Raw genomic sequence first — 13,438 nt, forward strand, 5'->3', positions numbered from 1 at the left:
CTATTCTGAAAGTACAAGTCAGTTTCAATATGGCTTTCTCGTCTGGTGATGAATGAGCTCAGACCCGCTGTGCTGGGAGGACACAGAAACACCTTTGCAGACTGATTTCCCATAAGCTCCTTCATTCAGCCGTCCTCCTCACACACCTGGAGCACATTCATTAGAGAGGCTGAGGGGGGGCTACAGAAGCAGACATACTGGAGACAATTCTGCCAACAACACAAGCACACACACAGAGACAGACAGTCCAGGGCAGAGAGTAAAAACTACTTTATTCTTTCATTCTCTTAGAACAGAAAAAATAAGAAATATTCCATTAGTAAACATGTTGATCTTTAAGAAATCTCCCTTTTAGAAATATTGTGAGGGTGCAAAGATTAATGACAGTGCTCCACAGTGACGGATGCAGATTGGTGCGTCTCCATGACAACCATAGAGAAGGCAGGGGTTGGGGGTAAGGGGTCGGGCAGAAAAGGAGGGAGGAAGTAGAGAGAGGGGGGGGAGAAAATGACATCAATCAACCCAACATGCCCGGACAATTATGATACAAACATATAATCGTTTCCCCCCCCCGTGATCTGTAAATAAAAATAAAAACAATATCATGCTTTTTGTACAAGTCAGTCCGACTTCACAGTAAACAAAGTGGAGTGCTGACTTAAGAAATCAAGCAGTTTCTAAGGTAAATATAAGCGTGATTTGCTGTTGCTGTGTGTGTGTGTGTGTGTGTGTGTGTGTGTGTGTATGTGTGTCTTGTGATAAACTGCACATATTCACCAATACAGCATACTGTAGCCCTTTACACACCTTAACAGGTGACACAGCCATCTCTTAATAATCTATAATAATATGACACCGTATAATTTCGTGATAAATGTGTATCTGCATTAATATAGCATGTGTTACCATGGAAACTGGAGTTTATTCTATAAAAGCTGTCTGTTTCCTGTCTCTTGTAGCGGTAGGATTTAGGACCACCTGATGTGAATAATAATCATAACGATAATAAATATAATAATCATAGAAATAATAATTATAATAGCTATTATATTCTCTTTTTTTAAACTAGATTCTTCTCTGTACAAATACATACGTAGATACACACACTGGGCAAACCAATCACTTTTTTAGAATAAATCTATATCATCTATTTACATTATATCCAATATATTCTGTGGTGCAAAAGGTACAAGACGTGTTTGGTGTGTCTCAGTGGGATGATTTGCGATCTGCAGTACAAACTGGCTCAAGCTCGAACCATCGACCCTGGAAAGACAACCTGATGATGAAGTCAATAAATATTCGAAGGACATGTTCAGTTTTCCCCTGATTAAAATTCAGTATATGAATGCATCTCTGTTTATATAACATTTTTTTCACTGTGCAAGGAAAAATATAATTTGTGAGAGGGGAGTGATCGTGACCTTGGTCTCCCTGTGTGGAGCAATTTGTGTTCACCTTTAAACTAAAGAGAGCTTTCTAGGCACAGATATTGCCTGAATCCCAAGTTAACAGCAATTTACCCACTAGGTTACCCATTACAAGTAAATGTACCGAAGGAGAAAGGCTTGATCTGGCTGTTTTAGTCTTGCTTTGGATTAATTACCAGTCCCACTCCCTGCTGCCTGTGAGTAAGCAGACTGAATACACAGCACATAAGCGCGCTGCTCTCAGATATTACATGTTGCAGTGCAGCAAATCCTGTCCTGAGCTTTATGAGAGCAAACTGAATCAGGGCCGTCACACACTACTGTGAACATATCTGCATACACAAGTTTAGGAAAAAGCACAACCATGAAACACAAAAAAATATGATTGTCGTCAGGTTTTAGGTTAATTGAGTGAATAGCAACATCATAGCTTACTGCCCTTTTCTGCACACAGCAGGGTGGAGATGGTAGAGCTTTTTCCCGTTTTTCTTGGCATATTTCCTCACCCAATCATTAACTGTTCACTAGAAATTAAAGGAAACAAATAAGCTGACACGAGTGTTCCTTCACATTAAGCAGACAAGTGAAAAAAAGCATTGCAGTAAGAAGAAGCTGGCTTAGCCCTGCTGAAATGTAGATTGATCCAAACCAAAGACCAAAAAAAGAGGTGTGAACGTAACATCAATATCCTAAAAGAGAGCATAACAAAAACTTTGATCCATATTCAAAGCCATCCCTTGTCCTTTCAGGGCTGCCGGTTCGCTCTTCTGAGCTGGCTCCTTGGTTTCACAGTTAAAGCTCACAGACACATTTGTTGGATAGGTGAAATTTAAAAAATGCAAAGTCACAAGATCTTTTGAAGGGTGTGAAATCTAGACAGACAACACCATCAGCTACCGGGTGACATGTTGGACAAAAGAAAGAAGAAAAGTAATCTTTCGCGATGGCCTCCAATTGAGTCCATGTTCAAAGAAGCCACCACAGAGTCAAGACTAAGAATAAAGTCCTGTTGGTTTCCTTTTTCTCTGTCATTTTTTCCGACTTACACAGTATATTCCTCGCTTTTTTTTTTAGCAATGCTTTATTCTTACCACTCAAAGGAAGTTCGCTAGCACTTCAGCATGGATGTGTCGCTGTGAGTGAAAGGCTGATGTCCGGCCCCGAGGGTTCATAAAGGAGCCACTTAGACAATGCTGCGGGAGCCGCTAGAGTTGCGCCTGCGGATTAGAGGCATGGTGTGGTGGAGGGGCATGGGTGAGTCAGGGGGACAGAACTGGTGGGGGTGGTTGTAAGGGGGAGGGGGAGGCGGCAGAGGAGGCTGAGGGCCGTCTCCCTCTCTGACATGCACAGGCGTGGACATGGCCGACTGTATGAGCTGATGTGTTGCTGGGCCTTGGCTGAGGAAGGCCTCCATCCGCCCGCGCCCGCTCTGGTCCACCACGATCACCTTGACTATCTGCTGGCATTGGATGAGTGTTTCTGGGCGAAGCTCTCCAGACTGCACAGGGCTGAGTAGGGCGGGCGGCGCGGTCAGGGCCAGAGGCATGGACTCAATGCTGGGCGGGCTCAGTTGATAGGTCTGCAGCCTGTTGTGAATTGACACCTAGTTTAGGAACAGTCAGAGAACGCATGAGGAGTTACCAGCCTGAACGCAGCCTCTACGCAGCCCTCTGGTGTGTTACGCACATGGGCATGCAGGCATGCAGGTAGGTATGCAGAGCGAGCGCATGCAAAATACATACTCTGTCTCTCTTTTTTCTCCCAATCATGTTTTACATGATTACCACTTTCTCTCAAAAATGTTTTACACACACCAGCCCAGAAACAGAAAAGTGTAACGGGATAAGAAGAGATTTTGGTCAGAGGTCATGACGTGAACGTTTTGAATTTGATGTGTGTGTATGTGTGTGTATGTGTGTGTGTGTGTGTGTGTGTGTGTGTGTGTGTGTGTGTGTGTGTGTGTGTGTGTGTGTGTGTGTGTGTGTGTGTGTGTGTGTGTGTGTGTGTGTGTGTGTGTGTGTGTGTGTGTGTGTGTGTGTGTGCGAACATGGTAAATGAGTGGCAGAATGAGAAGCTAAAAGTTTAAGGGAGTGTCACGAAAGGAGAGAGTGGACACCGAGGGCGTGGCGTCTCCCTAACACACTTATTTACAACTCTAAAGGACTGACTGAGAGGCAGAGGGAGAGAGGAAAGAATGGAAAGGATAGAAACAGAGGAAATTGGAAAGGGGTAAACAGCCTCTATCAATGTATGCTGAGTTAAAAGAAGGGCTGGTTTCACAGACATTCACCCGCCCACACGCACTCAGACTGTTAACACTATCAAGCTTATCTGGCTTTGTACTTTAGATGGTATTCTAGGAGCCAGCCAGGCTTATGGTGGCTTGCAAAGGCTTATACAGTAAGGCTGGCAGCAGCAGCTGATGAAAGAAGGGATGCTGTATAGCAAGTAGAGTGGCTGCTGATCCACTCACGAGGCATGTACAGAGATTGTTTGGAGCACCACTATTGCACACTCCTCTCAGCGGCCTTTGTATCTTTGCCTGCATAGTGGGGATGTCCCTGAGGCCGAGCTCTGTTAAAGCAAAGCATAAAGCAAACTTTTTTCCCGGGATGAGTCCCTATCTAGCTGCTCATTCAAACACACACGCACGCACACACAGAACCACACCCACAGAGCAGGGGACACATGCACTTACCTGAAGGAGGCAAGAGTGGCTTAGCACTTACCTCTACTGTGTTGTTGTTGCCGGTTTTATCGTACACATCCTGTTGGCCTGTGGGGAGAAAAGTGTTATTTTGTCAACGGGAGATTAAAATTTCATGGAGACAATGTTAAAAATTCTGATTCAATACTTTGCACAGGTGGCAGTTTTGAAGGAATAGTTCAGCAATTTAGGAATATACCTATTTGCTTTATTCCTTAGGGTTAGATGATTAACATTAATACTTCTCTCATATCAGTCTGGTAAATACTTGCTGAAGGTAACAACTCAGCTAAGAATTAAGGTGGCAAACAGAAGGATTCAGCTAGCAATCCATATGCAGTTTTTACAAAATCCTTGAAACCAGCAACTCCAAAGCCCAGTCATTAACATTTTGTGTCTTGGGTGTTTAATCCATACAAAAATCATTAACCTGTGAACAAAGCGTGATGCAAAAACTGCAATTTGTTGTTTTCAGGGGATCTAACCCATTAAGAAAGCCACAATTAAAGAAAAAAGTTAAACAATATAATCATAATGTATTCCTTTTTCATGTTCTTATGCAGTGTTGTTGGATTTTTCATGCACCAATCTTCCATGAAGTTGTCCTATTTTTATACAGTGCCTTGAGTAATGTATGCATTGTTATGAGTAATGAATACGGTGTTATGAATTTTATGCTGCACGAGCAAAACCAGCACCTGAGGGAGAGCCGTGTCCTGTGTGTGTGTCCACTTGCCCACCATTGGTGTGTATGCTGTGTGGCTGGATGCCTTGTTGCCGCTCCAACTCCCCTATAACACAGATAGGAGATTGCAACCAGCCATACATGCATACACTGTATATTCATGTGTATATACATATATGTGTACAAATGATTTACCAGGAAAAAAGCATTGTTAATATTAAATATATTTTTCTAGTGTGTCATAATATAAAGTATGTATTTGTTGGCTGAGGTGTGTGTGCTGCACTTACACTGGATGTGTATCTGCTCCATCTCATTGACCTCTGTGATCGCCTCTCGAAGCTCCTCTGCAAACTTCCTGAGCTCTTCTCCGCTCGGGGAGCAGAAACTCACCAGCTGCTTCTTCTCAGAGGTAAATGGGCTCAGCATGGTGATGCCATGGGCGTAGTCTGATGAGACACCCCGACGATGTTTCAAAGAGAAAAATGAATTGCTTTCACTATCACTTTGATTCTAAAATAGGAAACAGGTTCTTTCGAAATATTTTGTTGTTGATCTTTTAAACTTCAGTTTAACTTCCCAAAATGGTGCTAAGAACACCTCCAAAATCTCATGATCTGAGCTCAATGACCAAATATTTTTCTGTTGGCAGCAATGGTTTCTTGAAGACTTTCAACAAAGGGTTTGAAGGAATATTAAGATGCTCATGTGAACGTCAGTAGTTTTTAATTTTCTTTGACATACAACTAAGTTAAGGCATCCATATTCTTCACATTATAAAATCAAATCATGTTGTCTTATCAAATCCTTCATGTGTTTTATTATTTGATTTAAGATGAACTACCTGCAAAAGTAGTGACATTTAGTCAGCCTCAGCTCTACAGAGTTTAGAATGCTTCATTGAGCATAGTAAATATTAGAATTAGCTTTAAGCCATTATCGCCACTGTGAAGGATCAGGCTGCAACTTATTGATCTGAAAAGTGGGCCAGTGTGGAAGTGCCTTAAACCTGCTTTCTCTCCAATATCAAGAAGGTTGCTCCACTGGTGTCAAAACATATCTGGTTGTATAGCAGACGATGACAAGAGGACCCTACTATTTACACTTTGCTGACCTGTTTATTCTCTAGTCTAGCTAGTTTCAAGTATTTGTTGATACAGCCTTGTGTTCATTTTTAAACTAATGTCCCTTTCATGTTCAAATAGAGGATAAAACAAGGTTTGCTTTCGGGAATGGGTACCTGTGATTCACAGGTCGCTCTGGGTGGTTCCCTTGTTTTAGTTTTAGAACTTTCAGTGTATTCTTAAGTTCATAGAAGTTAATTGTCACATTTGAGTTGCCTAAAAATATCTTGTTCAGTGTTCAGATGTAGGCTTTAAGGCTAGATTCTTGCAAGCAAGCATATTTCCTGGAAGTGTTCGTTGACATGAGTGTGTTCATTTAGTTTTGCTGGTGGCCCTATGGCAACACAATCAAAGTTTGGGTTTGACAGAAAATTAAGTTGATGGTTCTGATAGTTAGATCAGCATTTCCAGCACCAGGGTGAAACTCCTGAGAATAAATTACAGCAGATTTAAAAAAGCATCTTACATTCATTACTGAAGAGGTGAAACTGCATTCCCAGTAGACCCATAGCTTTACAGAAGGTGTACGAGGCCGAGCTCTTCTTCTTGGGGCACAGCTTTAGAATCTAGAGCAGAGAAATTAAGACAATAAAAGGTGGTTTCAGGAGCGTATTGAGAGTATAGTAGTGAGTCACTGAAAACAGGTTGCTCACCAGCAGTAGGTCATTGAAGAGGAAGACCTCTCTCTGGAGCTGGGAAAGCTTCTGTTTATGGGCCTTGTTAGCGTCAGGCACCTCAAACAGACGACAGCAGCACACCAGACGTCTGTGGGGCACGGCGAGGATCTACGGAAAATGGAGATGACAGAATGTAGCGAAAGAAAACATGACTCAAGAGAAAGGGAAACAGTTTAAACAAGTACAGACGGCTCTCTGAAATGAGAAAAAAAGGGGGAGCACAAACAATAAATTCACTCACAGTTTTCAGACCCAGGATGGACTGCTCCACACGGCTCACATAGGTGACGTGATCCTCGTTGGAGCGGAGCTCTCTTTGTTGAATTCTTTCATAAATACCTGCAACCATCTCTCTGGGGATGTCTGCTCCATCATCCACACCTAAGGGAAGGAGGGCCCAGAAAAGAATAAGTGTGATGGTCACTATCAAGGTATGTGCTTCGCCTTTATTTACTGTTGAGACGTCTGTCAAGCTTATCATGCAGTTTACTTTGATAACAAAAGCAGATTTATCAATTGAATTTCCTAGTACTAAAAACACAACGGGGCCTTGACTTCAGACAGCCACCATAAATGTGGTCATTTGAAGATGTAGTTGGCTAGCTATTTAAGCTAACGTTATCTCTATTAGTTTTCTCTGGCTGTCAATGTAATGTTTCAAGCTGACAGCGTACTTTGTTTTTAAATTAAGAATGTGTTTCGTTTTGTCAGAATTGTTTTGAACTGTTTTTGATGAAAATCCATGTGTTTTTGAAGCAGTGAGCATATGACGGATTGTACTGCACGAGTTGTGTTAACGTTTTTTATCTTCCTTTTACACATAGATCTGCTGTTATTAAACCTGGCCAACATTTACTGTAATTCATCAGGGATTTACTTGCTTTTGGGTTCTCTGTAAACCAAGGAGGCCCAAGGGAAAAACAGTGGTTTCTTGAGGAAACACCCTGTGATGTATTGTTCATTGGCATTTTAAAGACAGTAGTATCTATTTAGCGTTAGTGATCCTGGATGAAGATTGTTGCTATTTGAACCCAACACTCAATACAAATCCCCTCTTCTAGATTTATCATCCCTCATAATCTCACTGCCATTCTCTTCATACATCTATGGCCTCGACCCTGTCCACGAGCATGAACACTATTGCTGACTGGCTTGAATAGTGTTGTGTGGCCCATCAGAGTCAGTTTGTTTGTTAGCTGCTAACAGAGTCAGCGTTGTGAACGAAGACCAGATTTTTATTCGGTGCATACAAAATGCAAACTGAATGTGTGTATTACACTAGTATCACTCACTCCAATATCAATGTTTATTTAATACCTTCATGCTGACTCACCCGTATTAGTGTAAAGGGTGATAAATACATGATGTTAAATTGGTTGCACTCTTATTTGTATTTCATTTATTTAGCATAATTATTTTTAATAGAAACTAATAGCAGTTTGAGACCCAGTGACTCCAATGCAATGCCAACACTATTAAAAGAAAAAACATTTAAAACTTGTTTTGTTTTAAATGATTTTATTATTCATGATGTTCAGTGTTAATTAAAGATTACACTGTGCGGATCCTCGAAGAGGTTAGCAACAGCACAGTGGAAGGGGTCCAAACTATACGCTCAGTAATTATTTAATTTCAAAGTGACTTTGTAGCTCGTATAATTTAAATATGAGATGTTTCAGCAACATTAGCTTAATTTCACTGTAGGATTTGCAGCTTTAACTGAGAAAATGTGCTTTTATCCCAGTATGTGTGCTGTCATTTTGTCATGGTGGTGGTTTAATCACTGGAGCAGCGCACAAACATCCTCACAACAGGCTGTCAGCTTAGGGAGAAACCTCTTCAGCTCACAAATTAAAATGACTTTATGACGTATTATAGGAAACAAGATATTGTAATATATCATATGTTGTTTTCTTCCATTAACTGAAGGTACGAATGAAAGTCAAACTTCTCATTTCTAAACTGTAGTTGCATTAAATGTATGTATCTGTTCAACCGCTGGATGGAGACCGTTTTGACAGCCTCAGGTGATGGGATGCCTCTGGAAACCCGAGCTCATATCGTTAAATCTACGCTAAGTGAGCCTTAATTAAATAGGTCAATGCCACAGCCTCTGGAGCAGAGCTTCGAGTCAAGGATATCAGGAATCTTATCCTGCACAGCTGATGGTTTCCTTGATGGTAGCGCGCAGAGGCAAGCACCCGCCGCCTCTTTGAGTAATTGACTTCACTTCAAGAAGCTGCCACTCAAAAGCCTGATACTGAGGTTGAAGAGGGGGTGATAAGAAAGTGCTTGTTGTAAAACTTTGACTTTCCTTGCCCTCTGCTCTCTTTTTTGTCCTCCCTATCATTCTGGCATATCTCACAGAAGGATCTCTATGTGAAAATGTTGTGAAATGTGTTTACATGTGGTTGCGATTATATAACCAAACTCTCTGCTCATAGAACCACTTGCCATAAATGTAGGAACACGTCATCATAATACCGCCTCTCTCACAGGGTAACATCACCATCCCTGCAATGAGTCATACAGCTTTGATATGCATTTCTCTCATACATGAATTTGGACACACTAACCTCTGAGGTTGCGTATAAAGTCATCAAGGCCCATTTTGCGCTGGGGTTTGATGTTGGGCGAGTACATGTCAGTGTTGAGGAGGACCACAGCGAAGGCCAGGATGAAGATGGTGTCAGGGTTGTGAAACTGCTGCACCACATCGGGATTACACATACAGTACCTCTGGCTGTGGATGGAAAATGTGACAGAAGAGTTATACATCAAAAATGTGACATTTCTCTTCCACAATTGTAGAGTTAGTTTTGGGGCTAGGCATATGGAATACAATAGTGCATTAAGTATGAACTTTCAGTCTTAGTGCAAGGCATTCAACTAGCAGTAGCAAATAAACTGAATGTACGAATATCATTGTTGTATTGCATTCATATGGATAACAGCATGTACTAACTGTATTGTTTATTTTGGTGTTACAATCACTGTTACAAAGAAATACCTTTCAGCATGGACAAGATTGAACCATAAGCTGGGTGTATGATACCAAAAAAGCACACCTACACATACCGTTCCATTTAGTTTTAGATTCACAGATTAAATTGCAACCCAGACAAATCTTTTTTGGCTTTATGTACACTATATGAACTGAATGTAACAACATCCAATGTACTGCTACCGAATCACCACAGCAATCAAACATACTGACGTGAGGGTTGGAAAATTCCAGCTACACAGACACATAAATAAACATATATAAATTGGAGGAATATATCTTAATAACTGAGGATCATGATTTAGGAAACTGCAGGATTGTACATCCAAAAATAGATCTATTCCAACAGTCATACAATGATTCTTACCTCCATGAGGCTTTTAATATTAATATTATCTAATAGTGCGTGCAATCACTTTTGCTGTACACCAAGGGGTGTTTCTCAAATTCTGTCTACCACATTTATAATAAATGACGACTTATTGAATATGAGAAACACCTCCTAACATTGTAGTATCTTCAGGCTTACAGAACCAATGTACCAAAACGTAATGATGTGCTCCCTCCTCTGTTATTGTGCCCAACTGCACTCTCAAATCCTGACATGTCATTTTAGATGGAACTAACAAAAATGCAGAGCGCGGCGTTCATACAGAGCAGTACAAATTGTTAAAGTTTTAGAAAGTAATAAATAAAAAAGTGACTTTTTCCTGCAGCGAGATGGACACATTAAGGCCAATATCTCTGCATACCAGCTGCATCATTTTTTATTCTGACTGATTCAAAAACGCACTGACTGTAACTTCCACTCAGATGTGAGGAGCTCTACCATAAATGAGACTGACAGGAGACAGGAAACATTTGACAAATGGCTCTGCCCTAAGTGAGGTAACGCTGCCCAGTCTGCTTTGTTACCAGAGATCCTGCATTTGGACATGCTATGCTCCATCGCTGCCCACAGGCTTCACAAACTCTCACTTCCACCCTTTCTCCCCCCACAGCTCCCTCCCTATCTTTCTTACTGTCACTTGCACTTACACAGTGGGCCATTTCAGTGGTGGGAGGCTTTTATCTCCGCAGTCAGGCAGGATGCAGACATGCAGAGGGCTGCTTTGCTCCAGAGGACTATGTAGTCAGAGCATATGCAAGCCAGAGACCACATCTGAGACCAGCACAACCAGAAAGCCTTTTCCAGACCCCACACAAGATCTAAGGCCAAAGTACCACTCATAGGGTATCAATCGACTGTAGCACAGTTCAGTAGCAATGCCTTTGTTTGAGGAAGAACCGATCTTGCTCGGCACCAACAAAGCTCCAGATATCATATGTACATTGATAGTACAAAAACAAGCCCCCTCATTTGTCATCTTGATGTAATTCTGCAGCAGATTCACCAAAGACCAAGAGCAAGGCAATATCTATGTGTGAGTGTATAGGCAAGCTAATACAGTAGAAATGTGCATTGATGTGTAAGTGCATATGTTAGCTGAGAGAATAAATAAAGCAGGCTGTGTTTAGGTGCGTGTTTGCGTGTGCGTGTGTTTGTGAGTATTTGTGCGTCATTCACACATTTTCATGCACAGATCTCCATCTTATGTAACCAGTTTATTTAAACACTAGCTCCCAATCTGTTATCTTCATTTCTACTTATGAAAGTTGCATGCCAGCTGGCACAAATATAGCTTCGTATAAAAGAACTACTCACGACAAGAGTACAACACGCTTCAAACAGATGACATAACAACCGTTACGTAACAGACATGGCTTCAGATGTCTGGCTGTCCCGATAACAGCCTGCTTGTTTCTGACCTGTACACACAGCTCCAGCTACAGTGTTGTCTTGGATCACTGATGAATTTGTAATCTGCACCCAGGGGTTTAGCACGTATGATTGAGTGCGATGTGATCAACTGATGACCGCGGTGGGTGTTCTGATTGGCCCCTCAAATCAGAGGCAGAGAGAGGAAGTGTCATGATGACTGCTCCTTTGTTTTTCCTCTCACCATTTCTTGCTTGGAGTATTAGCACTCTTAATAGATAGGACTGGTGATGATGGTGAACATTATGATGGACCTGGAGTTTATTTTGAGTCAATCCCGGATAATCCGTCCTGCTGCAGTAAATACTCAGAGCACCACATGTGTATAAATCCGTGGCTGAAACAGTCCTTAGCATTTCTGCTATTAAATCTAGTCAAAGTAACGTTTGCTCAAAACTACAAAGCCCAGCTGCTTTTTAAAGCAAACAAAGAAACAAACTACACCCTGAAGAATGCTGTTTGTGCTGCACACATTGTTGTTGTGTAAACCCAGCTTTTAACATTTACGAGCATCGTCTGTTTAACTTTTTGCCAGAAGCGTGCTTTGGGCCTTCCTTGTTTCGTGTTCCCCATCAAAGAGCACCTTCATGACACATGACACAACCTTTGAGGCTTTTGACCTTTATATTTGTTCTTATATTCATCAACCTTGCTACCTGGTGGGTCAAGAAATAGCAATGTTGATACTGTATGTATCCCCCTCAGGGTGAATTATAGTAACTTGGTGATCCTTTGACGTTTCATTTGATACCATAATATCAAAATTCTAATTTGTCCTACACTGTCTTGGCTGTACACTCATGGGAAGCAAGAGGCTGGGGGCAAGGTGCCACGGGCAGCGAAAGACACTTGGAAACTGCTAAGAAATGGTCTAAGATTTTGTTGGTGTTGTTTTTTCATGGGATTAGTCACCAGAAATGTTGTTCAAAATGCTAGTCTGAAAGGTAATGACCACAGAAGTAAACAACTCAGACAAACAAAAACAATGCATCATGGATGCTGAAATGTGTTGGCCAGCAAAACTTGAAGTACATGTGCACTCATCTAAGTGTCAGATGCACATCTTGTTATTGTGGTCAAAGGGTCAGTGGCTCAAAACAAGGTGGTCACATTGTAGAGCAGATCAACAAAGGCAGATTAGAAGTACAATGCAATGCAACCAATTACCCTGAAATAAAAAACAATGATGGCATTTGTATTACATTTATAGTCCTGGGAGCAATCTGTGTATGTTACCAGGACATCTCATGGACAGGGGCAGCCAGGGGATAAAGTAACCATTGAAGCTCTTATTTGCCTGGACACTTTGTTTTTAACTCAAATAACTTTCAGTCAGAGGTTAAAATAGCATAAATAACTGTTTCTACCCAGGAGTATGTTGGAGGTAAAGATAGAAGGTCCACCTAAATGAACAAAAGCAGCTTGCAAGCTACAGTGGGTCTTCCAAGGTCCTCTTGGTATTAAAATGAGTCTTTTTCAGCAAATAGGCTCATACATTTTAGTGACTGGAGGGCAAGAGTCAGCACTGACTAAATGAGCAGGAAACTAGCCTGAGCTAAAACCTCTGGAGTACCAAACATGCACTTATACTTATCCATGTGGGATTTTGGATGGAAATAGACATGCAAAAGTCAGGCACATACAAACAGCCTAGAGAGAATATTTGGCCAGAATGTCATCCACTGGAGAAAGTTATGAGATTGAGCCTCTTTTTTGTGCCAATGTAATGCATACTGATTGCATGCAGCTCAGCTCACCGCTATGATTGGCTGACAATCCAACACCACTGAGTTTAGTCAAAGGTTACAGGCAATCAGTGTAATTTGTTAATTATACATGGCTTTGGTTTCATCAGAGCATGCCGCAGTGAGCTGGCAGAACCAGTTAAACACTTTGTCTTTACAGTCGCTCTATTAGTATGCCATTCTGGAAACGTCTGCTGCCCCAAGGCTGGGAAAAAAGATCAGAAAATACTTTTATTTTATTCCTAAG

General features: G+C 41.4%; 1 protein-coding gene across 3 annotated transcripts in view; it reads right to left on the reverse strand.

The window, feature by feature from the left end:
- Positions 1-59: 59 nt before the first annotated feature.
- iqsec3b (IQ motif and Sec7 domain ArfGEF 3b) overlaps positions 60-13,438 on the reverse strand; it is a 28,095-nt gene continuing 14,716 nt past the window's right edge. The window contains exons 8-15 of one of the 3 annotated variants that reach the window (XM_063899536.1): positions 9,200-9,366; positions 6,865-7,004; positions 6,600-6,731; positions 6,413-6,512; positions 5,113-5,271; positions 4,836-4,928; positions 4,160-4,206; positions 60-3,033 (exon numbers count right to left, since the gene is read on the reverse strand). In XM_063899536.1, the coding sequence (XP_063755606.1) occupies positions 2,614-3,033; positions 4,160-4,206; positions 4,836-4,928; positions 5,113-5,271; positions 6,413-6,512; positions 6,600-6,731; positions 6,865-7,004; positions 9,200-9,366 (1,258 nt within the window). In that variant the 3' untranslated portion in view covers positions 60-2,613. The remainder of the gene's footprint in view (positions 3,034-4,159; positions 4,207-4,835; positions 4,929-5,112; positions 5,272-6,412; positions 6,513-6,599; positions 6,732-6,864; positions 7,005-9,199; positions 9,367-13,438) is intronic. The other 2 variants (XM_063899554.1, XM_063899545.1) reach the window with 2 other exon arrangements.

This window comes from Eleginops maclovinus, chromosome 2 (assembly GCF_036324505.1).
Source record: "Eleginops maclovinus isolate JMC-PN-2008 ecotype Puerto Natales chromosome 2, JC_Emac_rtc_rv5, whole genome shotgun sequence".
NCBI lineage: Eukaryota > Metazoa > Chordata > Actinopteri > Perciformes > Eleginopidae > Eleginops > Eleginops maclovinus.